Source organism: Mycteria americana, chromosome 13 (assembly GCF_035582795.1).
Source record: "Mycteria americana isolate JAX WOST 10 ecotype Jacksonville Zoo and Gardens chromosome 13, USCA_MyAme_1.0, whole genome shotgun sequence".
NCBI lineage: Eukaryota > Metazoa > Chordata > Aves > Ciconiiformes > Ciconiidae > Mycteria > Mycteria americana.
Window position 1 is genome coordinate 8121386 of NC_134377.1, and position 27495 is coordinate 8148880.

Genomic DNA, 27495 nt, shown 5'->3' on the forward strand with positions numbered 1-27495 from the left:
TCCCAAGCTGGTTTTAATATTTATTTTTGTTATTACTGGGGGGGAAGCTGCCAAGAGTCACTCACTGCCCAGTGTGCAGCTTCAGCCCTCGGTCTCCCAGTACTGTGCTGTCTGAAATGGGTAAGGTCCAGATGCGCCGTTGGCTGGATTGGCAGAAGTTTCCCAGCTGGCAGCTGCCGTGGTGGAGGGGCCCAGCAGGGTTCCCAGGGATCAGCCAGGAGGCTGAGCTGAAGGAGGAGGGGGCTCCACAGGGCATCCCAGCATGCGTGCCCCATCGTTGCTATGTGGAGACTAACTGTGGCTTGAGTGTCTTTTGTTTTATAAGACATATGCCCTTTACACTAAAAGCAGTGTTGTCATCTTCAGGTCTGTGTAGGACCAAAGAGTTTGCTTGCTTTACCAGGAGACTGGTGCTAATACTTTCCCAGCTTTTTGAGGAGGTGTTTGCAGATCCTGGTCCATGTCTTCCAGAATCATTGTTGATTTTGTGCTAGACTTGAGGGTAATCTGATTTACAGAACTGAAACCTCAATGCTGGCCACTTACTAGCAGGACCTGGCTGAGGAGATCAGGGTAGCACGGGTGTGCTGAATCCCTCTGCACAGGGCTGCTGAAGAAGGGGCATGAAGCAGCTGGTACAGAGTTAGGTGAGAGTGTGGCAGACTGGTTTTCCAGATTTCCTAATAGGATAGAAGCTTAGTTTTAACCCCTACTGCCCTTGAAGTCTCAGGTTCTGCAGGTGTTGTGATTTTGGCTTCATGAGAACTTGTGAGAGATTTGACTCAGTCTGCAGAATGTCTTCCTGGACACTTTTTGCAGCATTGTTCAATTCACTAAAGTTCAGTCTTTGTCTGGCCCAGATGTTTGGCTCTGTTTTGTGTACAAAGTTACAGACGTACACTTTCCAGTTCATATTGTTCCCATGTATACTTAGCTTCAAACAGCTGGTCTTTGAGGGGCCTCTGATTAACTACTGGGACTCAAAAATCTGAGCTGTGATGTAGATATACATTGAAAACCTCATTAAAAAGTACGGTGCTATCCTTTACCTCCTTGATTTCAGCCTCTCACTGCAGATGGTAGCCTTGCTTCATTAGGGATCTGGGGAAAACTCCCTCATACCCTGGAGGGAGGCTTGCTTTCTTGGAGGGAGGCTGAGTACCAGCTGCTAGGAAAACATTTGCCATATCAGTTCATTTGAGGATTCTGGGTCTTCTAGGGCACTAGCACTGCATTACATCTTAGACTGAATTACCTGCGTGGGTGAGAGAATGAGTTCAGTGATGTGAGCAACCATAGTGCTGGAGCATCAAGTAGTTGGATTTGTATAGGAGAGCATAAATTTTTTGCCTTTCTCTTTCTGTCTTTAGCAGCTCTTCTTAGAGAAAGTCAGCTTGACTGGGTTCACACAGGTTCATCCGGTTCAAATGTGATAGGATTAAGGAGAACAAAGGGAAACCTGACCAGTGCAGGAAATTTGGGAATGCGCTAGAAGGCCATATGCTTTGTTTTGTTTGGACTTGTGACTCAAAAGGGAAATGTAATACTTCCTGAGGATCTCCTTTAAATGTCCCCACTTGACCTCCACAGCACACGGATTTCAGCTGAAAGAAATGCAGTCTTCTGGTTTTACTTACCTCTCACAGTATCTGCAAAACCTAGCACTCCACTGAGGCCTGTACCCGATTGCAGTAAAAGAAATGAAGCAGAAAACTTGTGTAAGGGCTGCAACTCAGGGAGCCGTGCTCTTTGGGTTTTCAGAAGGCCCACCTCAGTCAAGGCTTTCCCATATTGAGTTTCCAGTGAAGTGGTATCCAGCTTTATGAGCAAGGGTAGTGTTAGGATTGGCACAGATCAGCACACCACTGTAGGAGTTAAAGATTTCTTTGCCTGCACAAAGAGCTTCTCTGGGTTCTGTGAGATCCAAGTTTGTAACGTGCTGGCTTATTCTTCCAGGACTGACTTTGACCGGGGCATGAATCACTCCTCAGTGTCACCATCTCAGAGAGGCTTGTGGTTTTAAATGAGGGCTTCTTTTCTTACATCATCACTAAAAATGTCAAGTCAGCCATCCTCCCTAAAGTGATTTCATACAGGAGCCTTTTAGACTATGTCTGGAAAGCTACCAAATTTTGGCTACTTGGGATGAAGATATGTGAACCCCAGGTGATGCTTAGACTTGATGCTGAGGTCTACTTCGTAGTGTTCCTGGGCTGGTGTATTTTGCATGACTTCCTTTTCTTTGTGGGATGAGAATTCAGTGCTGCAGAGCCCACCCCAGAAAAAGAAGCACGCTCCGCCTGGTTACCCAGGCTTTGCACAGTGAGTGGTGTTGTGCCAGCTCGCCTGGTGAACCTGAACAGTCTTTTCAGGATGAGTGACAAGCAGTTTTAAGAAATGGGTATCAGCTTGGATTAGTGGCTGCTTTTGCTTTCCAGCAAAACCCTGCTAACTTGGTCAAGAATATTTGCAGTTCTGTTAAGGGCGTAACTCGGGTTTGGTTTTACAAGTTTTCTGGGCGGAACTGGACACCTAGCTCCTAAGTGACAATGGAGGAGATTGAGTAAATGGATTTTCCACTGGAGCGGCATTACTTTGATCTCCAAATGAGCAGCTGAAAGTCAGTGTTCCCTTTGAAGTCTTTGGTTTCAGGAAGATGACCGACTATGAATAACTTGATAGTCAAGCCATGGTGCTGTTCAGATTTGCCTGGATTCACATAATTTGCATGATTCTTTTACCACGAAACGGGAAGAATGATCAGTCCTGTAGAACATGGTCATTTCCCTGAACAAGTAAGGAAAGAGTGGGCTGGGAGTGGATTGTAAGCACAACCCATGGCAGCCTCTGTTATGAGCAGCAAGTCCTTGACACCTGCAGAGCCATGGATTTAATCATTAATCAAGAAGGGACTGGAGCTATCTCTTTCTGCTGTATATTTTGAGTTTTTCTGTTGTGTCGTTAATTTCTGGTTATTCCCTTTCAGTTAGCAGTAGTTACAATGTTCCTTCCAGATACTCAGATACTAGTGCTTCTGTTCCATGGCTTTGGGGTTTACTTTTTGGTAGTTTCTATGTAAAAGACTGAGACTTTCTACAAATAAATTGGATTTGATAGAGATATTGATTCCAGTGTAACTTTTTTTTTTCCCCGAGGAAATAATTACCTAAAAGCAAATCCGTTCCTTCTTTCTGCGTACAGATAATGTACAGGAAGAGAGTTTTGCCTGCTGCTTCCTTTCTTATTTTCAAAAGCATGCCACACAAAGGAAAAAGCTGGATGTGCTACTGGCACATAGCCTCGCCTTTGAGGGAGGAGGGAAGGGCAGCTTTGAGTGTTGAGGGGACACCTACTGTATTTGGGTGTGCAACTTGCATTAGTACATAAATCAGTAGATCTCCAAGGCTAGTTGTGGAATACTGGTGAATTCTGAGGAAATGATTAAGGGGCTTAATAAAACCGGAGATAAAGTGCAATTTACAGCCACTGGATCATTTTAGTAGGTCCTGAAAGTACTCATCCCCTGTTATGCTGCTGTCCTGCCTGTGCGCACAGCAATTACATGGTCCGTACCTATAAAACAAACAGAGCTTACATGCTTACATACAGAAAGAGCTTAAATGCTTACACAGTGTTGCGTTACTGTAAGCTAACATCTGTACTTACTACACAGAAAAGTTACACTGTTGTAAGATACAGTGAGATTTTACTCTTTATGGTGAAGCCAGCAGAACTCATCCTGTTAATGCTTTCAGCTTTGAGTATTTTGTGAGTGTGCGTATGTGTGTTCAGAAACAATCTGTTGAAGCTGCCTTCCCCTCACCACCCCCAAAATACAGTCAGTGAACCAGGAAACCTTTGCTTGCATTCAGGAGCAAGAGCATGCATAGGAGGAGGTATGCTGGTTCTTGAAAAGAGCGTACTGCTGACTGTCCTGAGTACCGGTGTTATGAGTATGCATGGCTGATCTTCTGGATACAGCTCCACTGCGTTGTGTAGGATCAGGCACTGCTGTTACCCCACGTGCAGAGGGAGAATGGAAGTGGAGAGAAACAGTATGCAAGAGCATGCTGCAGTCAGGCTTTTGAATTTCACAAATGCTTAGTCCATGCCAGTTATTTCCACACCTTGGCTGTAAAAGCTTGATCTCTGACCAATCCTAATTGGTGTCTGTGTTTGGGGATTAAGGCTACCTTATAGTGAGATACCAGGCACAACATTTTCACCTTGCCCATTCTAGAATTATTATACAGTGTTTTCATTTAAGGAGGCTCTGCAATCAGTTAATGAATTGTTTAAATGTAACATAATTGGGAAATGACCATTCTCTGGCAATGGTGAAATATCTAAGAAACACATCTCTCCAAGTCACCAGGTCCCTATTAGTTGTCATTTTGTGATGCACATCTGCTTAACATCAGACTCTCTACCTTATTCAGCTGAAAAACCTAAGCTCGTTGTTGCTTCCAAGAAAAAGATAGCAATTAGAAACCATTTTCAGAACTCCCTTCTGTGCCTCTGCTCAGTGGCAGAAGAATCTGCTTTTTATTAAAGTGATAAATTGCATAATTGGAGGTGTAAGCAATCCCCACTGTAAAATTTGTCTTTGTCAGATGTATAAAGCATTGATTTTCTTTGTTTGCTGATGCAAAACGTGACTGGTATGAAGCTGTAGTCTCTCATCACCCTGCCACCAAGCAGAGGTTCGTGCTAGCACAGCTGGAGTCTGTTTCACATGTGTAGCTAGTATCAACCTTGTACTCTCGCTGCAGCGTTTTGACTCTTATGCCAGCGCGTATGGGAATACCCTACCCTCTTGGCCCAGTGTGTGAGCTACTTAGAGTTCCCGGTGGATCCTATTATGCGGAGGATTTTATTAAGTATACAGTGATAAATTTATCTTCTGGAATTCTGTTACTAACCCCCTGTAGTGAGTCCTTGGTGTCCCCCAGCAGATGTAATCACCAAATTGTTCCTAAACACTTCTTTAATGTCAAGCTCCACAGTCTTTCCACTGATTGCCCCCACGAGAGTACATAGAGAGTACTGGTATTTATCTTGCTGGAGAAGAGATGCTGCAGGCAACCAGCCCCGGGGAAGCCAGAAGTGCCATAGGTTCTGCTCATGCAGACTCCGAGATGATTGAGAAGTGCTTCTCTCAGAGCACTCGGATCAGTTAACAGTGGAAGTTGCTGCAGAATAAAACACATGGGGAGTGTTGGTGTCAGAGGGTAGCGGTGGCCTTCCTGCCTTCGTCTGGCTGTCTGTGAGAGCAACAGCCTCGCCTCTGGAAACAGCCCCATCTTTCTAATCAAGTTGGACTATTTCTTGTCAGCCTCTAACATTCATTTTCCATTTCTCTTTTTGTCTCCTCCTACTTATTTTTCTTTTCTGCTTCTCTTATCCTCCTTCCACATCCTGGTTTGGACCATCCAGCCCTGGGCACTCAGACGTGTAAGCCAAGTCTTTTTGAATGCCCTGAGAACGGTTGCCGAGCTTGTACCCTTCATTCTAGGTCTTTACTGTGAGCCTGGAAATGCTATTGGGCAAAGGGATTAGGAGCCCTGAGAATAAACATTTCCAGCCACACAAATTTCACTTCCTATGATCCGCTTCCCAGTCTAGGAGACCTCCTAAAGATTTCTTCCCATGTACAGTATGAGCAGTCTCTGCATCTGGCAAGTTTCTCTTCTGCACAGAAAATCTGAGATCTGCTGCTTTCCATTTATGCCTCTGTTCCCTAGCCATAGCCCATTAATATCATCTGAGTCTCTGTCTAGATGGCTCTTTGCCATAGCTCATCTTATTCAGCAATCTGTATGCATAAATGTCCACTTTTTTTTTTTTAGCAGCCCCAGGAGACACCAGTTTTCACTGACTCCTTTTTTTCCAGAAAGACATTTCCATTCTCTTCCCAGTTATATCATAAGTGCTGCTGGTGGTGGTGGCCTGTCTTCCAGAATTAACTGAGGCTGCTGAATCAGTTCTGCTGATTGTGTTGTGCTGGGTTTTAACTTTGCCCAGAGTGGCCTACTGGCGTGTTCTGTGCAGCAGCGAGCGTGTTGCTCATCAGCAAGACGAAGGGAGCTCCGATGCACCCTGAAGTCTGTAATGGGCCCCATGCAGTGTTTTGGTCTTGGCTTGCGCAAGATGTCTGCATGTATCTATTTTTTGTCTTTTTTTTCCTAGTGAGATTGCAAATGACTCAATACTATGTATATATTAATCTTCATGAAGATTTGTGTGAAAATGGATTAAAACTCAGAACAAAAATGTTTGTGTTGGTTTTGTAGCAGCCTCAAAACAGGCCCCCTCAGACCCTCTTTTAGATAAGAGCCTTTCCTCACTGGTGTCAGCCAAAAAGTTACTTCACTGCGCTGCTGGAGAGCCTGTCCAGGACCAAACCGCCCTGATGCTGTGGCGAGTCTGACCAAGATGGAGCAGGGCTGCCTCCTCGCTCTGCCTGCTGCCGCACGTGCGGAGGCAGCTGGTCCTGCCTGCACAGCCTGGCCGGTCGCGGCAGCACCAAGGAGGGGCTGGGACCTCTGCCAGTGCCTGCCCTCCAGGAGCGAGGAGCTGCGGCCCTCTTGGCCGTCTGCCGCGCTCTGCAGGTCCAGGTCCCTTCCCAAGGCATCACTGTCCTGTTGGGTGCCTGCCTTGTGGTGGCCGGCTGGATGCCAGGTCTAGCTGCTGACGTGGAGTTTTCCACCGGCAGGAGGAGTCGCAGGAGGTAGGAGTGAAGGCAGCAGTGCCCTGCAGGCTGTCCTGCAGAGGTAATTTTTGGAGTGAATATGGCTTTGGTCCCTGATATTCTGAGCCAAGTGCCTGTGCCTGAAGAAGAGCCTGTCCTTTCTGCCTTGCCATCCTGCAGGAAGCGTGTCTGTCCGGCCTGTCTCCAACTGGAGACCCCGCGTCTCTGGTGCTACCAGCATGAACTTGGCTCAACTTGGCCCTGTTGGCTTCCTTATCCCAACAGGGGCAATTTCTCCTTTCATGAGTGCCTGTGCTTCTGCAGAGGCTGTAAATCATTTATTTCTGGAGGGTTTAGCTGGTTTTCACACCACCTGTGGTGCTTGCTGTTGGACAAACAGTTCCCAAGCCCAAGAAACCATTTGACCATGAGGCAGCATGTTCAGTAGCTTTGTTCCCAGCCTGTCACTAGGGTGTATGTCACTGAAGAGTTGCTGCTAGCTGCTCCCCTCTTTACTCTGTGGTAATTAAAGCAGCAAAAGTGACTTATTTCTAGTTCGTTATAGCATGTATTGGCAGCATGAAAGCCAGCGCTGCTCTCGCCATCTGTGGGACCAAGCCCAAGGCTTTCCTGTCCTGCTGTCATGTGAAGTGGCACCGTGGCCGTGCGGGGATGCTGCAGGGCTTCCTAACAGTGGCTGCTGCTCTGCCACTGCTGTTCTTGCGTTGTCCCTTGCGTTGAATGAAGTTCATCTGCAGCTCTAAGTGAAAAAATTTAAGACGTTTTGAATTCTGGCAGTTCTTCCGTTATAATTAAGCTGTCTGAAAGGATGTTTCAGGGAGAACAAATGTAGCTTGGCTATTTACGGAGCTGGCCAAGGGAGAGCTTCCTTATAACTTCTCTATCTTATGACCTATAAGTTGTGTTTAATAGCTAATCTGTCACCTCAGGTTCTTGTATCAGAAAAGATGGTTTCCCTATTAATTTGAATCAGCACAGTGTGTTTACAGTTCCTCAGTGTGGAAATATTACTCTGTTAATGCTGCTGATCACAAAAATAATTTATCACCTGTGCTCTCTGCCTCTTGCCCTGGCCCATAGATCTTCCTGACTTAGCATTACTCTTCCAATTGCGATGTAATTTTAGTAAAAATAATCTTTAGGAAGGTTTCTCGTGCCACTATTTTTGAAAGTCATGAAAGGCTCATTTCTTCAGGGATGCAATTTCAATAGCAAAATGTTGTTCCAGCTGAGAGGTACTGAGCCAGCTCTCCTCCTGTAGAAGAGATTTGCTGATCCGCTTTGTTTTATATCTGATCTCTAAATTGTGTGTCCAGGAAGAGGTTAATAATTTGCCTTGGAGAAAGGAATTAAAATCCTGCATCTGCGGGGCATAGCCAGTCTGCAGGTGGGAACCAAGCAGGAACATACCTGTTTATCAAGGCGAGGCGAGTGTCCAGAGGGAATGCCCAGGGTGAGGGAAAGCTCTCCAACTTGTGTAGCTCCTGGGGGCAGATGTGTGACTTCGCAGGGAAAATGTGGCAGGACTTCCTGGTCTGATGCTGGGTGGGTTGGAGAGGTTCATCACGGCCACTCTGGGCACTGATGGGGAGCCACCATCATCCCTTAGCTACTCCAGCTGCTTAATTGAAGTAAGCGTTTTCCTTCCAACCTCGATGTCAGTGTGCGTTTCTATGTGCTTTTGTAGTGTGGAAGAGGCAGCTGCTTAGAACAGTTAAAAGAGGCTTGAATCTACAAAGTCGTTTAATCCTGGAGGTCCTCTTGCTGTCTGAACCTTGCTGCGGAGTTGTGGTCTGAGTCGCATCTCATGCGTGCAGAGCAAGAAGCTCACTTTTTACAGCTCATCTTGCGTTCCCCGAGGGTTAGGCTGGTGTATTTATCAGTGGTATCGTGCTGAAGCCTTTCTCCAGCTCCGTGGTGTTCAAGTTGGAAATAGCTGGTTGGCATGACCTGTGAGGTGCTTTCAGTTGCACCCCTTGCACTTACCATATGGAATCCCGTTTCATGGGAGAGCTTTTGGTGTTGTGCCTAGGGATATTACACCCAGAAAGGTAAAGTATGCTTGTTCCTTAAACAGCACCAGTATCAACTGCTTTGGAGGGCCATCCAAGTCATAGCAAGAGGGGAGTAGCAAAATAAAATAGAAGTATGCCACACAGGTCTCTTCAGTGGTTGAGCTCAGAAAGCAAGAATGGAGGGAGCGTGCCTTTCTTCTCAACCCTGGAACAGCCGAAGGGGCCCCACCTGCTTGCAGCCTGGTGGTGTGGTCAGGCTGCCCTTTCCCCCGTCACACCACTCAGTGCAAAGATCTTGTCTGTTAGGAAATAGGAAATTTGAACAGGTGATTGGGGAGCTCAGAATCCGCTGCATGAACAGGAACGCTAGCCTAAGGATGCACCGGGAGCGCACAGGCAAGGATCAGAAAAAGGTGAGACTACTTCTTCATTGGTAACGCGGGGTTATGCCATTTCAAATAGCAAGGACAAGTGTCCTGAGATGCTGTGTCACCATCTCAGGTGGAAGGGTGGACTGGATCTTTCCTGAGCTGGGGTGCTAGGGAGGGGTGAGACCGATCTCTGTGCAGTCACGCACCCTGACTGCTCCATTCTGGAGGTTTGGAAAAGATGGCTGTTGTGGAATTGGGTCGCAGCAGCAGCTGGGTAGCAAAGGAAATGCACATGCAGGGACCATGGACTTGGGGTCAGGGCTTTGGAGTGAGCAGCCATGCTGAGGCAGCAGATATTCATTACGCAGAAGGAACACATCCCTGCTCTTGGCTCCTTGCCCTGCTGTCCAGCTGTGTATGCTCTGTCTCTGCCAGGTGGAAGGCAGGCCTGCGTCCTGGTAGATGCAGTGGGCAAAAGAATCTGATTCTCAGATAATTTGTCTTGTTACATACAGCTGTTTCTCGGTGGTAAGAACTCAGGTTTTCAAATAGCTATATTTACTTAAGATGTCCCCAGGGGACAGAGGCTCCAGCTGCTGAAATACTGTTGTCTTTGCTGCAATCCCAAGGTTGTTTGGGGCTCAATAACAAATGATGTTGTGCTAGAAGGACCCTGATGCTGCACAGTAAGAACTGTGCTCTTCAGACCGTGGTGTGATTGGCCAAGTAGAAGTACATGAAGATGTTGGTGACTACACACTGGCCTACTGATATTGTAAGATAGAGGCAGAGGCATCTCCCTTCTTCCAGCTGAGTGCTGGCTGCAAGTGTGTAAGTTTTCCAGCAGCAGGTATTCAATGGCTGCTTAGCCTGGAAAGAAGAGACCGCAGAGTCCTCGTGGTGGCTCAGCCTGCAGCATGGTTGTGTCAAGTTACGTGTTCTGCTGCTGGTCTCTGACAGTGCTTTGGCATCAGCCTGCAGGGTCTCAGGAGTCTGTTGCTTTGATGTGAGCTCACTGGGTGGAACAGGGGAGGCATTAGTTGGCAATGTTCTCTGCAGGTGAACATCATTATTCGTCTGCTTTCTTAAGAGCTGCCATACACAGGATTGTTCGCTGTGTTAGCAGGACTTGGTGTAGACGTTAAAGTAGTCATGAGAGGCAGCCTGAGGTGTGGCTGCCTACAGGGGAAGCGCTGCTCTGTGAGACAGCTCAGGCTGGTCCTGGAGTGCAGTTTTCTGCGGCGATCACTTTCTCTGTTTCCTCAGCAGTCTCTGCATCTTTGCAGTGCTGTCCTTTCCCTCTACCAGGTACACAGACACACTGTACGCTTCAGAGAAAAGGATAATCCTAGCCTTGTTCTCCTGAGTCAACCCCATTCCTGCTGCCTCCGCCTGAGCTGCCCAGAGGGGTGTAGAAGAACTGCAGAGCAGGTTTTCTAGCTGCTAGTCACATTCTTTCTCCAGAATGGCCTTTTGTGGCTTTGATTTCTAGGACTGGGGCCATCTGACTTGTTTCCATGAATACTTGTACTTACTTTTTTCTCTCTTATCCCTGCAGGCAGCATCCTCAGCACTGAGCAGTCTGGGCCATGTGTACACAGCCATTGGGGACTACCCAAATGCACTGGCTAGCCACAAGCAGTGTGTCCTCCTTGCAAAGCAGTCCAAAGATGAGCTCTCTGAGGCGCGGGAGCTAGGCAACATGGGAGCAGTGTACATTGCAATGGGGGATTTTGAAAATGCGGTGCAGTGCCATGAACAACATCTTAAGATCGCCAAGGAGCTGGGGAACAAGCGGGAGGAAGCTCGAGCCTACAGCAACCTAGGCAGTGCTTACCACTACCGGAGAAACTTCGACAAAGCCATGTCCTACCACAACTATGTGTTGGAGTTGGCCCAGGAGCTGGCTGAGAAGGCCATTGAGATGCGAGCTTATGCTGGCTTGGGCCATGCAGCTAGATGTATGCAGGACCTGGAGAGGGCTAAGCAGTACCATGAAGAACAGTTGCACATTGCTGAAAGCCTGCAGGACCGAGCTGCTGAAGGCAGAGCCTCCTCCAATCTAGGTAAGGCCCTGACACGGAGCAGAATTTGTCAGGGAATGCCGTGACTATCAGAGCTGCTGCCAGGATGCAGGAGGTCTGCTGTGTGCTGTCTTCTTAGTTACCCCAGTTTTACCAGACTGCCTTCATAAATTAAACAAGCACTTTGGCAGATTGTGTGCCAATGTAACATATCTCATGTTCAATTATTAACCGGCTCAGAGAGGCACCAGAAAGCACAAGCTTATGGCAGAAGGGAAATGAAAAGGTAAAGTGCATTTGAAGAGCTATTCAGGTGTCAGAAATGAACGTATGTCTTGCACTGAGGCAAGAAGTGACGTGGTTTATTACTTGGCTGTTTCTTTGGGAGCTTGTCAGCTGGCTATGTCAATATATTGCTGCCTTGTAAGCTGGGAGACACATGGGTCAAATCCTAACTAAGAATCCTAACTTTTTTTTTAGAACGTACACATTAAAATAATAGAGTATAGGAGTCTCATGTTCTTCTAAGGAGAGACACTGGCATCCTGCTGGCAGGCTGGGAAGGACTCAATTACATTAAAGTGAAGCCCATTCCTGCTGCTTCTTCACAACACCAGATGTGGAAGCGAGCAAAGATGCGTTTCCATCTCTTCCGAGGGATGCGGCGTTTGTGCTGCTGACGTTCCAGCTGTTGTTGAGGATGTGTTCTCAGCTGGCTGGGAGTGGCAGAACAGGGCTGTTGCTGGTATAACAAAATATGTGTTTGCTGGCAGCCCCTGAATCTCGGCTTGTGCAGGCTGCCCCACGCTGTAAATTAGCTTCTGTTTCTGCTTGGCAGTTGGCACTTGGTTCATTTGTAGATGCTAATTGTACTCTGATGTTATCAACAGCAGGTAATTGAAAAGGGCTTGATGAATTACTTAATTTCTCTTAATAGCTGAGTCTTCAGGAGCTGAATGAAGAAGATAAGGTGAACTGGAGAAAACAAAACAGTCCTAGCTTTCTAATTAGTGTTGCGAATCTCCTCCTTTATACAAATTAGGGCAAATGTGTGAGGCAAAATAGGTATGTGAGGCAAAAGCCCTGTGGCGTGCTTAGCATTAGAGAGCAGTGAGCATTGATATCGTTTCCGTTAGCGTGACAGAGCACCCAATGGGCAAGAGGGCTGGAGGGATGAAGCTTTGCATCTGGCTTCCTCTAACATTTATGTAAGGGCTTTTGCAGAGAACAACAGCAGATGCATCTAGCAAAGCACAAACCACATCCCCTGTCTCTGCCGCCAGCGTGGGGCTGGTCTTGGGGGGATGCAGAGATGTGAGGGATCCACTGGTCTGTGACAGGGACAGAGGGGCCCATGTGGAGGAACGGGACCTTGGATTGTCCAGGCAGGGAGCAGGGGGAGGTGTAAACTCTGGGTCCTTGGTCACGGAGATGGAGACGTTGTCCTTGGCTATGCTTGGGGAATGCACTAGCTTCCCAGCTCATCATCAGGACTGAGGAAAAGCTCCTTTTGCTGTGAAGCTTAACTTAATGTGTTTTGTTTCTAGTGGAAGCTGACCAGAGGGTGTGCAGGCTGTTCTGCTAGCGTAGTTACTGGGAGATGGCAAGGCTGTGTTCAGCCGTGAGCACCTATAAAATGGGAGTGGACGTGCTCTGAGCAGCACCGGCAAACCTCCGGAGATCAGAACCACTTTCATTTGCCTCCCCTCTGAAGCACTTGCTGCTTTCTGGAGAATTGTCCCAATTCTTTCTGAGCAAATCCAGGAAACTGAGGAAATGCAGTCTGGGGAAATGGAAGCTGTCGCTTGATTTGGGGTTTTTTCCCTACACGTGGTGATGAGCCATCTTGGGTTTTCCCTATTTCCTGGTTTTGTGAGCCCTTTGCCATTGGGCAGACCACAGCTGTTTTGCTGATTTGCTGTTTGCTGAAAGAGCTTGATTAAAGTTCTGTAGCTTTTCTTCTAACTGCCTGTATGTTCAATATAGTCTGTCTCTGTGCTACTCAGCATCATAAAAAAACCCCAACAAACTGGTACAGACATGTTGAGATGAGATGGGCTTAGCAATTTGCTGCAAGTGCTGATACTCGCTGTAGTTGCTTTGCCTCACCCCAGAATGAAACAAGCACTGCTGCAAAAGGAAGGAACTTGCTCTTGTTCCTCAACCTTTCATGGTACTCAGTTGTGGTTTAAATTCTCTCACCATTTTGCTGGCTCAAAATCAGTCAAGTTGGGACTAGAAAAATCATCTTAATATCATTATTAATCTTACAGCAGCTTTGGATTTAATGATGCTTTCAGCATGTAATTCCAGAAATTTTTGTAAAAAAAAAAAAGGGAAGAGTTTTGGTGCCGCAGAGAATGTTTTTCTTGTGTTGGATTTAAGCCTAAATATAACTTTCAGTTGGTATGCTGACTCAGTCACTCTACCCGTTGTGTTAGAATAGTTTTTCTAGCTTCTGAGTGCAGGATCTCACGTTTCAGCTGTTATTTGGCTATATTTTTGTCTTCTCTGTCAGACTTAAGTTATAGTGGAGAAAGAGAACAAGCAGTTCTTATTGAGAAAAGTGTATTACTGTTGTTTAAAATGCATCCAGTACCAATTAAAAAGTCAAGTCTTAATTATCTCTTTCATCTAATCCACATGCAAAACAAAACCTCATCAAAATAACCATGCTGACAGGCAAAAAAACGTATCTAAATATGTGTTTCCAAGCCAGAATGTTAGAGTTGGCCTCTTTGCTGAAGCAACAGAAATTTTCTGTTTGCATTTCACTGATTTAGATGGAAAGCTCTCTTAAGTGTACGATCTAATGCTGAGCAAGACAGACACGGAATATAACATAGCCCAGCTGCTGTAGTGCTCTGCAGGGAGATATAACGCGCTCTGTGACTCGGTAAGCAGAAGGTAATGGACTGAGGGCAAGTCACAAGTTATCAAGCCCTTCACAACAAGAAGATGTGGAGTTTAACCAGAAGTCTCAGATTGTCAGCCTTTGCAAAGCAGATGGTGTTTCCAAATGTCAAGGCTCCATGTAGAGAGCTGGCTTTTCAGCCTCTGCAGCTCTTCAGGGTTCCCGTTGCGATGGAGGGAGGACACTTCAGATTATTAATAAAATACAGTATAAAGTCTCTCCCTTGGTGCTTAGCATCTCTTTGCAGTTACAAAAGAATTTCTGTGCCTATCTTCATGTGCTTCGTGTGTTGTCCAAAGGTGCCAGATATTTTCTCTTGAGGCGTTTTTGTACTTAGGGTCAAAAAATTGTGGTTACATTTGGCCATCTCTTCCCCGATTGCTGAAGGACTAGCTAACTCACCCAAGACCCCTTCCCCTCATCTCTGCTCACAGGCGCACTCATCCAGGCAGCTGCATTGCAGCAGAGCACGCGTCAGACGGTGGATGCTGTTAGGCTTCCCTGTCCGCACCGAGGAGGGAGCTGGGACGTGGTTCTCCCACCACATGGATGAGCTTCAGAACCACTTCTGCTCTGTTTCAGCTTTCAGTGTGTTCGTATTTCATTCTGAAAGAGCAGGTTCAGTCAAGAGCAATGTTATCTCAGTCTAAGCTGGAGGCCCTGGTGTAGCTGTGACCCCACCACGACGCTGAGGTGTGTTCTGCACTGGCTAATGCTAGTGGGAGACTGGTGGTCCCTCTGACTTCTGCTGTAACCGCCTGCCGGGCTGCAGCACAGGAGCTGCAAAGACTGTTCTAAAGTTAGTCTGACACTTTCTTCTCTCTCACCTTACCGACTTGTTGCCTGAATTGGAAAAATTGGTGATTTGCATAGGCAGAATGTAACTTTTATGATTATTTTGCTGATGTCTTATACAGGTTTCTACCCAGTTCTAACTGTATTCATCATTAAGGAAAGAAAGCTTGTGAATTAATGTAATTTGTGCCATTTTTGGTGCTTTACACTATATACGGCAGTAAGGGCTATCTCTGACCGTCTTCCCTCATGTCTGCTGGGTTCTTGTCTTGGGTCTGTTCTGCTGTATCCTTCATGTGCTATTCCAGAATGTAGTCTAGCTGCCTGACCAGAAGGCTATCTTTAATTTGAAGTCAGTGATTATAGCTGTTAAGAATGAGTCAGAATGATGTTTTGAAGTGACAGTGTGTTTCTGGATCCTTCTTCCTTAAGTGGCCACAACAGATGGGTGACAGCTTGAGCAAACTAATGTGATAGCAGGCTCCATGGGTGAGGAGAGCACAGCTTTGTTCTCTGTTATGCTACTTGGTTTTGTCCTAGGTATCTCCTGGTAAACATTTGCTCACTGTTTTTCTCCTTTCTTGGCAGTAAAGAGGCTGACTAAAACATTTAGAAGTGAAGGCTTCATCTCCCATCCATCTACGAACCTCATTTTTGTCTGTTGAGGAATGCACAAAGAGAGAATATATTTGGTAGGTGATGATTTTGGAGTGTGAGTCAGAACCTTTCCTTCCTGGGCCGTCCTTTCTAATTACCCCTGGCAAATGATGGAAACATACCAGGAGGTGCTGTGTGGGGTCTCTTACCAGGTTCCTCTTTTCCCAAGAGCAACCTTAATTTTTTAGATGAAATTCTGGGAATTTGCTTGAGCAAGGCTTGTGACAGAGAGCAGCCTTTTTGGTGGACATAGTATCCAGGGCGAAACTCCATCCGTAGCCTCTCCAGAGAGTGGCAGCACTGGCTCTTTCAGTAACCTGTTGCCCTAACCTCTGGTATGAATTTTACTTCTTTGGCTGTCGTTTCCCTTTCAAAGCCATGCTCTGTGTTTGACTTGCCATCTTCCTCTCCCACTTTTCCTCCTCCTTCATGCGGGACAGGAGAGGTTGGTGTCCTGGGGCAGGAATTCCCATTATCTCCAGCCCCAGATACTTCTTTTCTTATCTATCCTCAAGTACAGTATGAAGTGGCAGTGGGAGAGAGTCTGGGTTGGGTCAGCATCCCCGACACTCTTCTTCCATTGTGAGTTCCTCCATCTTGAGGGAGAGGGGCAATTACAGTGAGCATAGGACTTCTCACTAGCGTTCTCATCTTTCATCCACCGCTCCTGTGGATGCAGTTGTCGATGGCATTTTAATGGTGACCACTGTGCACTGACTGTTCGTATTCCTCACAGTGAAGTGGAGTCTCTTCAGGGTGCTTAAGCTTTGGGGCTGAGCTGTGGCATCCTGTCTGCTCACTAGGGCCTCCTAAATGACCTTGGGATACCAATTTTTCCTTTTTTGTCAAGTCAGCTGAGTATTTGCCAAAATAATCTCCAGCGCTACCAGAAATGTTGATCCAAGGAGGGTAAGAGGGCTGAGATGGAAAAATAAAAAGAGGAACTTTGTGACAGGAGCGGGATTCACATCTTAAGGCTGGTGATCCACAGGTGGCCAGAGGAACCTCAGCCTGATCGAGCGTCTTGTACTCTGCACACAGCAGCAGCCTGGCCCGAGAACTGTAATGGCTAATAGATACCCTAGTACAAGAGCTATTTAGAAGGATTTTTTTGGGCACAAGAGAAATTGTGAGCTAAAGTATGGATTTCACACCAAGCTCCTCACATTATCTCTTAATATATTTTTTTAATATACTAAGTGCTAAAAGCAGGAACTTGCATTCCGTGCTGCTCCAACACCTCTAGCAGGCAGGCAGCTTTGCAGATGTTTTTCTCAGCCTAAATTTTCCCATCTCAGTGCCATGTGGACAACAGAAGCACCAAATCACAGGTCAGACCTGCTTGGGTGTCATCTTCATTTCTAAGATACCAGCTTGGAAACCGATCTGGATTTGGGGAGATGGATATTAAATAAAGTAATTATTGCATGTTCCAGATGAGCAGGATCCCTTGCAGCCCAAAATGAGCCTCCCTCTTTCCTAAGAGGCATCTGGTCTGTTTCTTGCAGTTGTTTTGTTGCCAAAGATTGCAGCTAAGGAGCTTGCATCGTGCAGGCCATGGGAAAGAATGTGAAACAGCTCACGCTTGACATGGCTCGCAGATAAAACATACATGAAACTAGCAGCAAGGTGTAGAGTCAGCATCCCCTCAGAGCAAGCCACATGTTTGCAGTCTAGGGCCAAGGTTGTCTCTGGCTTTGACAATAATTTTGTTTAAGTGTATAGCTGAGGATAGACCGAGGATGGGAAAACGCAGTTGCCATTTGATGGGAGGGAGACAGAGCAGGATGCTTGGAAATTAGGGCAGGGATGGCACCTTGTACAGAAAGGATGATGGGAACCCACTGAGTAGCAGCGACACAGCAGGGGAGTGAACTAGGTGATTGCTGTGTTTGCAGGCGCTGGGGCAGCAAGGCTCAGTAGATGGGAGCAGCCAGTCTGTGGAGCCCGTGCATCTCTGGCAGACTGTGACCCTGTAGTCTTTGTAAGATCTGGGTGGGTGGGTGTTTCCAGCCATGTGGTAGGAAAGATCTGCATGCTATTCTGAGTTCATCCAGGTGTCCGACCTTCCAGCCAGTCCTCCTTCTGCCTGTCCTGTTACTCTCTGTTTCAGCCAGTTGGCATCTGCAGACCTCAGCAAGTTGGGGCTGGTAGCTCCTGGCAGTGTCCTGGTGACATTTTTCCTATTCTGTTCCTTGAGAAGTAAGGCTATGTTTTATTTCTCAGCATGACACACTTGCGATTAACGAAGCATAAGGAAATGATCTATGAATGTGCTTTTAGTCTTGATGATGAGTTCATTCACGTCCTGCATCAGCCACTTCTGCCTGGGATATTACTGGTGATGTAATGACTTGGTGGTGTAAGCGTTTTTGGGAGGGTGGCCTAGGAGCAAATGGCCTGTGTCCTGCGCAGCACCGTGGCAGTGCAAGCTGCGACTCATGGAGGCAATGTGTTTTTCAGGCAGTGTGTGCTCCAACAATAAGGGATGTCCATGTTCCCGGTGTAATTCCTTGGCCCATGAGTGGTTGTTGCTGGCCTCAGATACTCTCCCAGAAAAGTTGTAGAAGCTCAGAGTTAGCAGGGAAATCTATGATTAAACTAAGAGAAGTGGAAGATGCCTCCTGAGGCATTGAATCCAGTCTCTGTTACTGCACATGCCATGTAATGCTAATACCATGATTCATAAAGTAAGCATGTGCCATTTTAACAGTAATGTTTTGTTTGGTTCACTATCCTTCTGTAGGGCTGTTCTGGAGCCTTGGCACTCTGGTGGTGAAAATAATTTCTTGGGTTGATGCCCCTCTGTGGTTACACCAGCATTGGTCTGTAAATTGATTAACTCTTCTGTGTCCAACAGGAATCACATTTGTCTGTCTTTACTGGAAGTTCATCAATTCACTGGATAGCTCCTTCTCTTCTTGTTTCCAGATGATGACTCTCTGCCCTTGTAGTCTTGAAGTTCATGTCTTTGCATAGTTTACTGCTGATTTTCATCAACCCATTCTTGTTGCTCTGGTATGCCAGGTTGTCCAGTCCTTCCTCCATAATAATCCCATCCTTCTCTGTGTCAGCACTGCTTCTTAACTGGGTTTTATCAGTACGTCTCAAGTAGCACTTGCTTCCTTTGTGCCAAAGTCACCACTAAAAAATTTTAATTTGTCCTCTTTTCTGCTTTCTGACTCATAATTAAGAGCAATCTCATTAAAGAACAGGTTATCTAGGCAGTCAGCTGAACTCAAATTTGCTTTTAAGCTGTTTTCTGTCCTCTCTCTTCCTTTTACCGTCACTTCAAGCTGAGTGCTTTCCTCAGCCTGATTCCTCAGAGGAGGTGGAGGGCAACGGCATGTCTTGTCTCCTTGAGGAGTCTGTCCGTTTAGCAGTAAGAGATTAGGAAAAGCTTGCTTGTCCCCTCATTCTGGAAACCCTGGGTTTTCAGAGGTGGTTTTCAATAAGCTGTGTGTTTAGCTTTCTCACAGGTGGGGCCCACTGCATTACGTCTTGCTGGGGAGGGCCTGCCTGCCTGTGCTGGAGCTGAGGGACCCCGAGGTGCTGGCTGGGAGGGACACAGTATTCGGGAGACAGGGCTGGGAGCACGGGCTCCTTGAGGCAGTGCTGGTTCTGTCTGCTTCCAGCTTGGACACCTCTTGTGTTTCCAGTGGAGGGATTTAGTTAATTCCATCTTTTTTAGTTTCTGAAGCAATGGGACGCTTTCACAGTGACTGTTTTTTGCAGTTTCTAAGTTACTTAGCTTTCTATCCACTCCACTTCCAGCCCTTGTAATTACTTTGTGTTTTTTCTGCAGAAATCGGTGGTCTTTCTTGTGAGCGCTCTGCTGTGCACGGCAGTGTGGCTGCCCACCGAGCCCCAGCACTGGCTGCGTCTCCAGATGGGAGATGGAGGGCCAGAATACTCATGTGGGGTCACTTAGCTTAGTTCATCCCGTCCTTCCTGCCACCACCTTCCTTCCTCATACCGGCAGGAATGCATCAGCCAGAGATGCAATAGCTAACGCTGATCAAGTAGAGCCGCAGGCTCGTTGGAGCTGAGGAAGGGTTTGGCCAGGAGCTGGACTAAGACACCAGGGAGCCAGTCCCTCCTGCCATGAGCTCTGGCTTTGATCACAATTGCAGTGTGAAGGGAGAAAAATGAACTGTCCTCAGCAGCCAGGTGTTTGCTGTTTTGATCCTGTTTTGTTCTGCCCATGTTTTCTAAATTGCCTTCTCCTGAAGCCTCATGTTAATAGGAAAGCGAGCAGATTTTGTGAATGACTTGCTTTGATAGAAATACAGGTAATCCAGCCAGAATGCTTCATGCTGATATAATGGAACTTGGGTTTTCAATCCTACGTGAGTTTAAAAAATGAATCTGCAAGGTCCAAATTGCCTCAGGAAAGCAAATTTCATCCCTCATGTTCCAGGCTTACTTGGAAAGCCTCTGTCTTCAAATTTCTCTTTGAAAGTACAAACCAAGAGGAGGCTGATGCACAGGCCCTGATCACAGCATGCTGCACTTGCTGGTGACTGGGGAAGGCAGCTGCCTCCTGACCCTCCACATCTCTTTGCCCTCAACACGTTGGGTGCGATATGGAGATGGAAGTTGGAAGCTGTTTTCTTCTGGGGCGGGGAAAGACCTGAAGTTGTCTTCAGGTATCGAGTAACTTTGACGAATCTACAGGATCAGGTAACTGTGTTTGCAGGGCCTCCTTCAGTGGCTCCTGGATCTCCAAGCCTGTTCACGAGTGTTTGCAAAGGAGCCACATGTATTATTAGCACAGAGTTTAATTGAAGCATAAGTTGTAGCTTTAGCAGATTCAGAGCTCCTGTTCCCATGTCTCATAACAAGTACAAGATGATTTGACTGAAATTGAAAAGCAAATGCTTTCTCGCTCAGTGTGTTGAGTATGAGCTCTGGAGTCACCAGGTATCACTGATGGGAAAAAAAAAGTAGCATAATTAAAAAAGAAAACAGGCATTTTATAAGGCCAAACTGTCCAGTTGTTGTGGTGAATGTGTGTTTCATGTGTAATATAAAACCTTCTCCGGGATTTGCCTGTTAGGAGCGAAGAAGCAGTCCCCTTGAGAAGGGCTGTGCCACGCCAGCTGCACCGGGATGCATCAGGGTGCTGTGGGGAAGGGATGGGGTTGCCTGCTGTAGAGAGCCTGGGGAAGGGGCCAGGCCCTGAGCTCCCGAGGGCCAGGCTGCAGGGAAGTTCTGGCATGGCACAGTATTGCAGAAGGGTTAGCACAGAGGAATGTTTTTATTGAGCCCATTTCTGTTATTTTTCAGGAATCATTCACCAGATGAAAGGCGACTATGACACTGCGCTGCGGCTGCATAAGACACATCTGTCCATAGCTCAGGAGCTGAGCGATTACGCGGCGCAGGGCCGGGCCTATGGCAACATGGGCAACGCTTACAACGCTCTCGGCATGTATGATCAAGCTGTCAAGTACCACCGGCAGGAGCTGCAGATTTCTATGGAAGTAAATGACCGTGCCTCTCAGGCATCTACACATGGGAACTTAGCAGTTGCCTATCAAGCGCTGGGTGCCCATGACCGTGCTCTGCAGCACTACCAAAATCATCTCAACATTGCCCGGGAGCTGCGAGACATCCAGAGTGAAGCACGGGCCCTCAGCAATTTGGGCAACTTCCACTGTTCACGGGGAGAGTACGTGCAGGCAGCCCCTTACTACGAGCAGTACCTGCGCTTGTCCCCAGAGCTGCAGGACATGGAAGGGGAGGGGAAAGTTTGCCATAACCTTGGCTATGCCCATTACTGCCTTGGGAACTACGAGGAAGCTGTTAAGTACTACGAGCAGGATCTTGCCTTAGCAAAGGATCTTCATGACAAGCTGAGCCAAGCCAAAGCCTATTGCAACCTGGGCCTGGCCTTCAAAGCCTTGATGGACTTCAGCAAAGCAGAGGAGTGTCAAAAATACCTGTTGTCCCTGGCCCAGTCTCTGAACAATTCCCAGGCCAAATTCCGAGCTCTGGGGAACTTAGGGGATATTTTTGTCTGTAAAAAAGACGTAAATGGTGCAATAAAATTTTATGAGCAGCAATTGAGCTTAGCCCATCATGTTAAAGACAGGAGACTGGAAGCCAGTGCCTATGCAGCCTTGGGCTCTGCATACAGAATGATACAGAAGTGTGACAAGGCTTTAGGTTACCACACGCAGGAGCTGGAGGTGTACCAGGAGCTGGGAGATATGCCGGGTGAATGCAGAGCCCATGGTCACCTTGCTGCAGTGTATATGTCACTCGGGAAGTACAGCATGGCCTTCAAGTGTTACGAAGAACAGCTGGAGCTTGGGCAGAAGTTGAAGGACCCCAGCATAGAAGCCCAGGTCTATGGTAACATGGGCATTACCAAGATGAACATGAATGTCATGGAGGAAGCTATTGGCTACTTTGAACAGCAGCTGGCTATGCTGCAGCAGCTCAGTGGAAATGAATCTGTCTTAGATCGGGGCCGAGCGTATGGGAACCTGGGAGATTGTTATGAGGCTCTGGGAGATTTTGAGGAAGCTATAAAGTATTATGAACAGTACCTGTCTGTGGCTCAGAGCTTGAACCGCATGCAAGATCAGGCAAAGGCCTACCGGGGCTTGGGCAACGGGCACAGGTAAGGAGTACTGCATATGTACTCTGACAGACGAGTACAAGTACAAATGGATGCATTGTGTTACTGATGGGGTGTGTTTGTGTGGCCATTGTACACGTGCATGGGGATGTGGCATAGGAGCGAGTAACAGAGTCCTCTGGGTGCTGAGGGCTCTGCTGCTGGCTCAAATAATGAAGCTGATGTTGCTCTGCCCTTAGAGGAAAAGTTTATAGGATGGCAGAAGAAGGAGGTTGATACAAAGGTGCCGGGGATGTCTCCCGGGGGGTGCGTTTGTCTCTGCCTGAAAGGTTTGAGCTGGCCTCTAGAGGAAATGACCAGACATCTTCTTTCAAGAAGATACTGGCAAAATAAATGCTCTTGTTTTCTTCCCTTGTAGGGCTATGGGAAGTTTGCAGCAGGCTCTGGTGTGCTTTGAGAAGAGGCTCGTGGTGGCACATGAGCTGGGGGAGGCATTTAACAAAGCCCAGGCCTACGGGGAGCTGGGGAGCCTGCACAGCCAGCTGGGGAACTACGAACAAGCCATTTCTTGCCTGGAGCGTCAGCTGAACATTGCTCGAGAGATGAAGGACCGAGCTCTGGAGAGCGACGCTGCCTGCGGCCTTGGTGGGGTCTACCAGCAGATGGGAGAGTACGACACAGCCCTGCAGTATCACCAGCTAGACCTGCAGATTGCGGAGGAGACCAACAACCCCACTTGCCAAGGCCGGGCCTACGGGAACCTGGGCCTGACCTATGAGTCCTTGGGCACCTACGAGAGGGCGGTAGTTTATCAGGAGCAGCACCTCAGCATTGCAGCGCAAATGAACGACCTTGTAGCCAAAACTGTGTCTTACAGCAGCCTGGGGAGGACTCATCACGCCTTGCAGAACTACTCTCAGGCTGTGATGTACCTGCAGGAAGGTAAGAGGCTGAATTATGCAACACAGCATGTAGTGGTAGGTGTGGGAGGATAGGAGGGAGGCCTGACGACATGGAGAGAAGTGAGGTACTGTGAGCATGGCACTAAGAGGATGTGTTTGACACCTCCTTTGATGCCAAAGTTCTTGCAGACATCCGTAGCTACTGTTGAGCATCCGTGTGAGTAGCTGTCCAAGCGGGCTGTATGGTCATATCAGTCAGAGCCTTCCTGGCACCCTGCAGACAAATGATTGCAAAGCACGGTCTGTGCCTTCCTGGGGGAGTCTCAGCTAGCTCTGAGCTTGAGTCCAGACCGCACCTGCACCAGACTGCTTGAATCTAGACTGCACTGTTTATAAAGCTCATTTGTGCCTGAACCTAGAAGGTGTAATATCTTCTCTGTAAATAGCACTGTATACCAGGAACTGGCTCTGGGAAAACCACATCAGGTCATGATGGATCTCTCTGATCCTGAGAGCAGTTCTCAAACTGATGTGTGCCTTGCTGATAGCCACCTGGCTTTTCCTTCTGTGTTCAAGGGGGATTGAGACCAGGTGGGTGAGTGTCCTCTAAGCTGTGAGTGAAAACAAGTTGTGTTTGATAGGGAGGTGAGAGACCTTCAGCCCTTGGTGTCTGGAAGCCATCCGCTGCTGCTGAGCTCCGGTGCTGCTGCAAGGGATTCCAACATGCAAGCAGCATCTGTTCAAGGTGGTGGCTCTCTGATGGAGGAGATGAGCAGCATAGCTGCTTCATCATACACATCATTCACACCTGAGTGTATGAAGTTGGAAGCTGAAGGATTAATTACATCAGTTAGTCTGGTTTTCCTGAAACTGACCATGGCAGGATTCCAGTATGCTGAGGGAATTCAGTTGGGTTGGAGAGGGAGAAATTAAATACAGCTCCTTCTCCTGGTATGACAACGAATTCCTGAAAAGCCTGCAAATGCTAGCTGCTGCTGAGCAGCATGGTCATGGTCATGGCCAGGGCCCCCGCTCCCCAGTCTGTGGGAAACCTGAGATGCCTAAAAGAAGGCATCCCTCTTGCCAGCCAGGCCTGTGGAGGCAAGAGGTTTGGAGCATGGTGGAAGGAGGGGATGACACAGAAGGTGCTGCTGGAAGTGAAACGAGCTCCAGGTCGTTCACGCCAGGACCCTGCCCTCTTCTCTCCCTCAGTACATAAACCATGCGGAGCCTGCCGGAAGGCTGGGGAATGAGCCAGTAATGTGGCAAGAGGTGTCTTTTCTGGCAGTGTTTGGCAGCTCAGTCTGATTTTGTTTGTCTGTGTGGCTTTTAAGGCTTAAAGGTTGAACTTCCTGATAGGGGCTTACTGAGTGTGTCTCAGGGGGGCCGCACCTTTACCTCGCTTAGGGATGTCTTGGTCCATGGAAATGTCTGTCTTGCCGAGGCACCTCTCACGCTGGTGCTGATTCGAGTGTTGGCAGCAGCTGCCCGGCGCTGGTGCTGCCCTGCTCAGCATCCCATGGCTCGGCAGCTCCGCGGCTGTCTCTGCCTGCTACAGGAGCCCTGGAGGCCCGGGGCCCACCTGAGCCGACAGCCCACCAGGCTGCCAAAGCCCCTTCTCCCCTTTGGCCCTCTCTCACTCTGACTCCTTTCCAGGACTGAGGCTGGCAGAGCAGCTGGGACGCAGAGAAGATGAAGCCAAAATCCGCCATGGCCTCGGCCTCTCCCTCTGGGCGAGTGGGAACCTGGAGGAGTCTCAGCACCAGGTATACTGTGGTCTGCCCCATGCTGGCAGGCTTGTGTCCTCTGAGCCCTTTGGGTCATTCCTGTCCTCAGGGGAGGAAATGTTGGGTGCGTCCTGGGGAGGGTGTGTAATGCACCAAGCTGACTCAGGCCCATGTGCCTTCCTGCTCCATCCGAAGTCACCTCCCCTCTGCCAGGGATGCTGCTATCCTGAGGGGCTGTCTGAGGTAGACCTCCCCTGCCTGAGGGTACACATTGGCCCTGGATCCTCCTGCTCTCCCAGCCGGTGCTTTGTGCTGTGTCTGTAAGGAAGTCACCATGGCTATTTTCCCTCCCAGCTGTACCGGGCCTCAGCACTGTTTGAAACCATCCGACATGAGGTGCAGCTGAGCACAGATTACAAGCTGTCACTCTTCGACCTGCAGACATCCTCCTACCAGGCCCTGCAGCGAGTACTTGTCAGTCTTGGTAAGAGATGCCATCATAAGCTGAGTCTGAACTCCAAGCTCATGCCAAGAGTTCAGCTGAAGTTGTGGGGAGGCAGTTCATGATACATCCTTCACTCCTCATCTGTCTGATGCAGCACAGTGTTTCTTTGCCAGGACAGAAACAAGGGTCTCCTGCTTTGGCTTTCAGGCACCTTTGGATCTTCTTTCTTGCTTCCTCCATTCATTTGCCTTTCTGTGGCTCATTTTCCCATACATGGTGTTATTGCCTGCAGCCAAGATGATCTGTGGGACTGTATTCCAGCGCAGAGACTACTCTTTCCAGAAATAAGTGCTGTGACCCTGCTTCCCCAGGTTTTAGTTCAGGTTGGGATAGCAGCTGTCCCTGTTCCTGCACATTGTGCTGCAGACCATGTTGGTGTCAGGTCTGAGAGACGGCTTTGTCTTTTCAGGTCACCATGATGAAGCTTTGGCAGTAGCAGAGAGAGGACGAACAAGGGCGTTTGCTGACCTGCTCGTGGAACGCCAGACTGGGCAGCAGGACTCTGATCCTTATTCTCCAGTGACCATTGACCAGGTCCTGGAGACAGTGAATGGCCAGAAGGGACTTGTTCTCTACTACTCACTGGCTGCAGGTTACCTGTACAGCTGGCTGCTGGCTCCTGGGGCAGGTGAGGTTGTTTTTGGAGATGAGAGGCTGTGAACAAGCCTTACAAAGGGAGAATTGTACCATTTGTAGCTAGGAATGAATCTGGGACCAGAGTGAATGTATGAGGGAATCCTTTCCATCTAATACCTTAGAGCTGAATAGACTGAAAACTGTGGCATAGCCATAGCAATAATGACATAGAAGTGCTTATTCAGGACTTTGATGTTCACCTGGAGATGGAAATGTTTCACGTGTTTAATATTTCCATTTTTCAACCTCCAATCTGTATGTATTTCCCACAGGGCAGAGCAGAGCAGTAATGAGATTCCAAGTATGTTGGCTCTGTGAGACTCTTCTATGCATAAGAATCCCTACTTTAATTATATTTCTGTGCTTTATCCTTCCAAAAGCTTTTGACATTTATTCACTGAAGTGGATTGCAGAAAACAGAAGGGCGTCCCCGCTTCCTGATATGCCATTGAACTGCCTGATCCTCTGAATTCTTCTCATATGAATGTGGAAACACTTATCACAGAGGAGCAAGGAGGATTAATTTGAAGAGGATTGCTTTTTGCAGACAGCTGTTGTTCATTATCTAATAAAGTGATGACTGTAAATTTTCATGAGTTCTTTCTGGATATAATTTAATAATTGCAGCCCTTTGCCATGACAAAGCTAAAGAGATAAAAAGCACTATTTAGATTGCAGCAAAAGTGCTTCGGGAAGGGAAGCAAACATTCACACGTGCCTGACTTCAGATGGGATGACAGTGATTGGAAGATACGCTTTTTGGGGGCGTTTTGTAATGTTGCATATATACGTGTAAGATGGCGTTGTCCTGCTACGCATCCAGTCACTAATTTGCTCTTCAGGCCTGTAGTTTGCACAATAAAATGCTGGTACTTCTGTAGTATTGATATCAAGCTGAGCTTACTAAAATTATATGGATCAGAAGTGTAGGGTTTGCCACTAGGCTTCATGACCAGTCTCCTCCTTGCCCAAACTGGGTCTTGTAGAGAAGCAGTTGCACGCTTCAAGTACATGGGTTTGTGACTGCATCCTTGCAGGCACTGTCAGGTGTTGGGAAGGAGAGGGGCTGTGATGCTTCCACTTGAGCAGCTTTGTTGGGGAGCTCTTTGGTAGTGACTCCAGCCCAGCCATGGTGACTCTTCTTGTTTCATTAGTGCTGATGGAGAGAGTAGCTTCAGTGGCAGCCCGGGATCCTCATTATCGCACTGAGATGGTACCCTTAGAGCCTCTTCACTGATTCTATATTTGCTGCTGTTGCTGCAGAAGGAGTTGCTTTATTCTTTATTCCTCCACTCTTCTTAACTGGTTTAATAATTTATGCTGTTGAGGCAAACAGGGCATCCAGAGCAGCCTTTTACTGTTGATCACAGGCTGTAGAATTAATTATATCAGGAAGGATATGCCAGTCTGAGTGGAGGAAGGTTTTATCTGCAGTAACAGTTGAATTCTTAACAAAACAGTGAGTGTCCTTTATCTGGTTTACCCATTGTGAAATGCTATCTTTTAATATTTCACTATGCATTAATCCATCTTTTTCTTTCTTTGTATATAATGTATTTTCATGCATATGAGTGAAATGAAAAATCTTTGTGTGATGTGAGGAGGTTCTGCTGTAGTAATAACACTTTTGTTCAGTATTTGAGCCTTG

The 27495-nt window shown here is 47.6% G+C and overlaps 1 protein-coding gene across 3 annotated transcripts in view; it reads left to right on the forward strand.

The window, feature by feature from the left end:
* Nucleotides 1-27495, forward strand: part of TTC28 (tetratricopeptide repeat domain 28) — a 195312-nt gene that overhangs the window by 132241 nt on the left and 35576 nt on the right. For 2 of the 3 annotated variants that reach the window (XM_075516443.1, XM_075516444.1), the window contains 6 exons: nt 10657-11164; nt 20778-22119; nt 22496-23019; nt 24636-24745; nt 25061-25190; nt 25621-25839. In XM_075516443.1, coding sequence (XP_075372558.1) covers nt 10657-11164; nt 20778-22119; nt 22496-23019; nt 24636-24745; nt 25061-25190; nt 25621-25839 — 2833 coding nt within the window. Of the gene's footprint in view, nt 1-10656; nt 11165-15419; nt 15524-20777; nt 22120-22495; nt 23020-24635; nt 24746-25060; nt 25191-25620; nt 25840-27495 lie in introns of those variants that run through there. The other variant, XM_075516445.1, reaches the window with a different exon arrangement.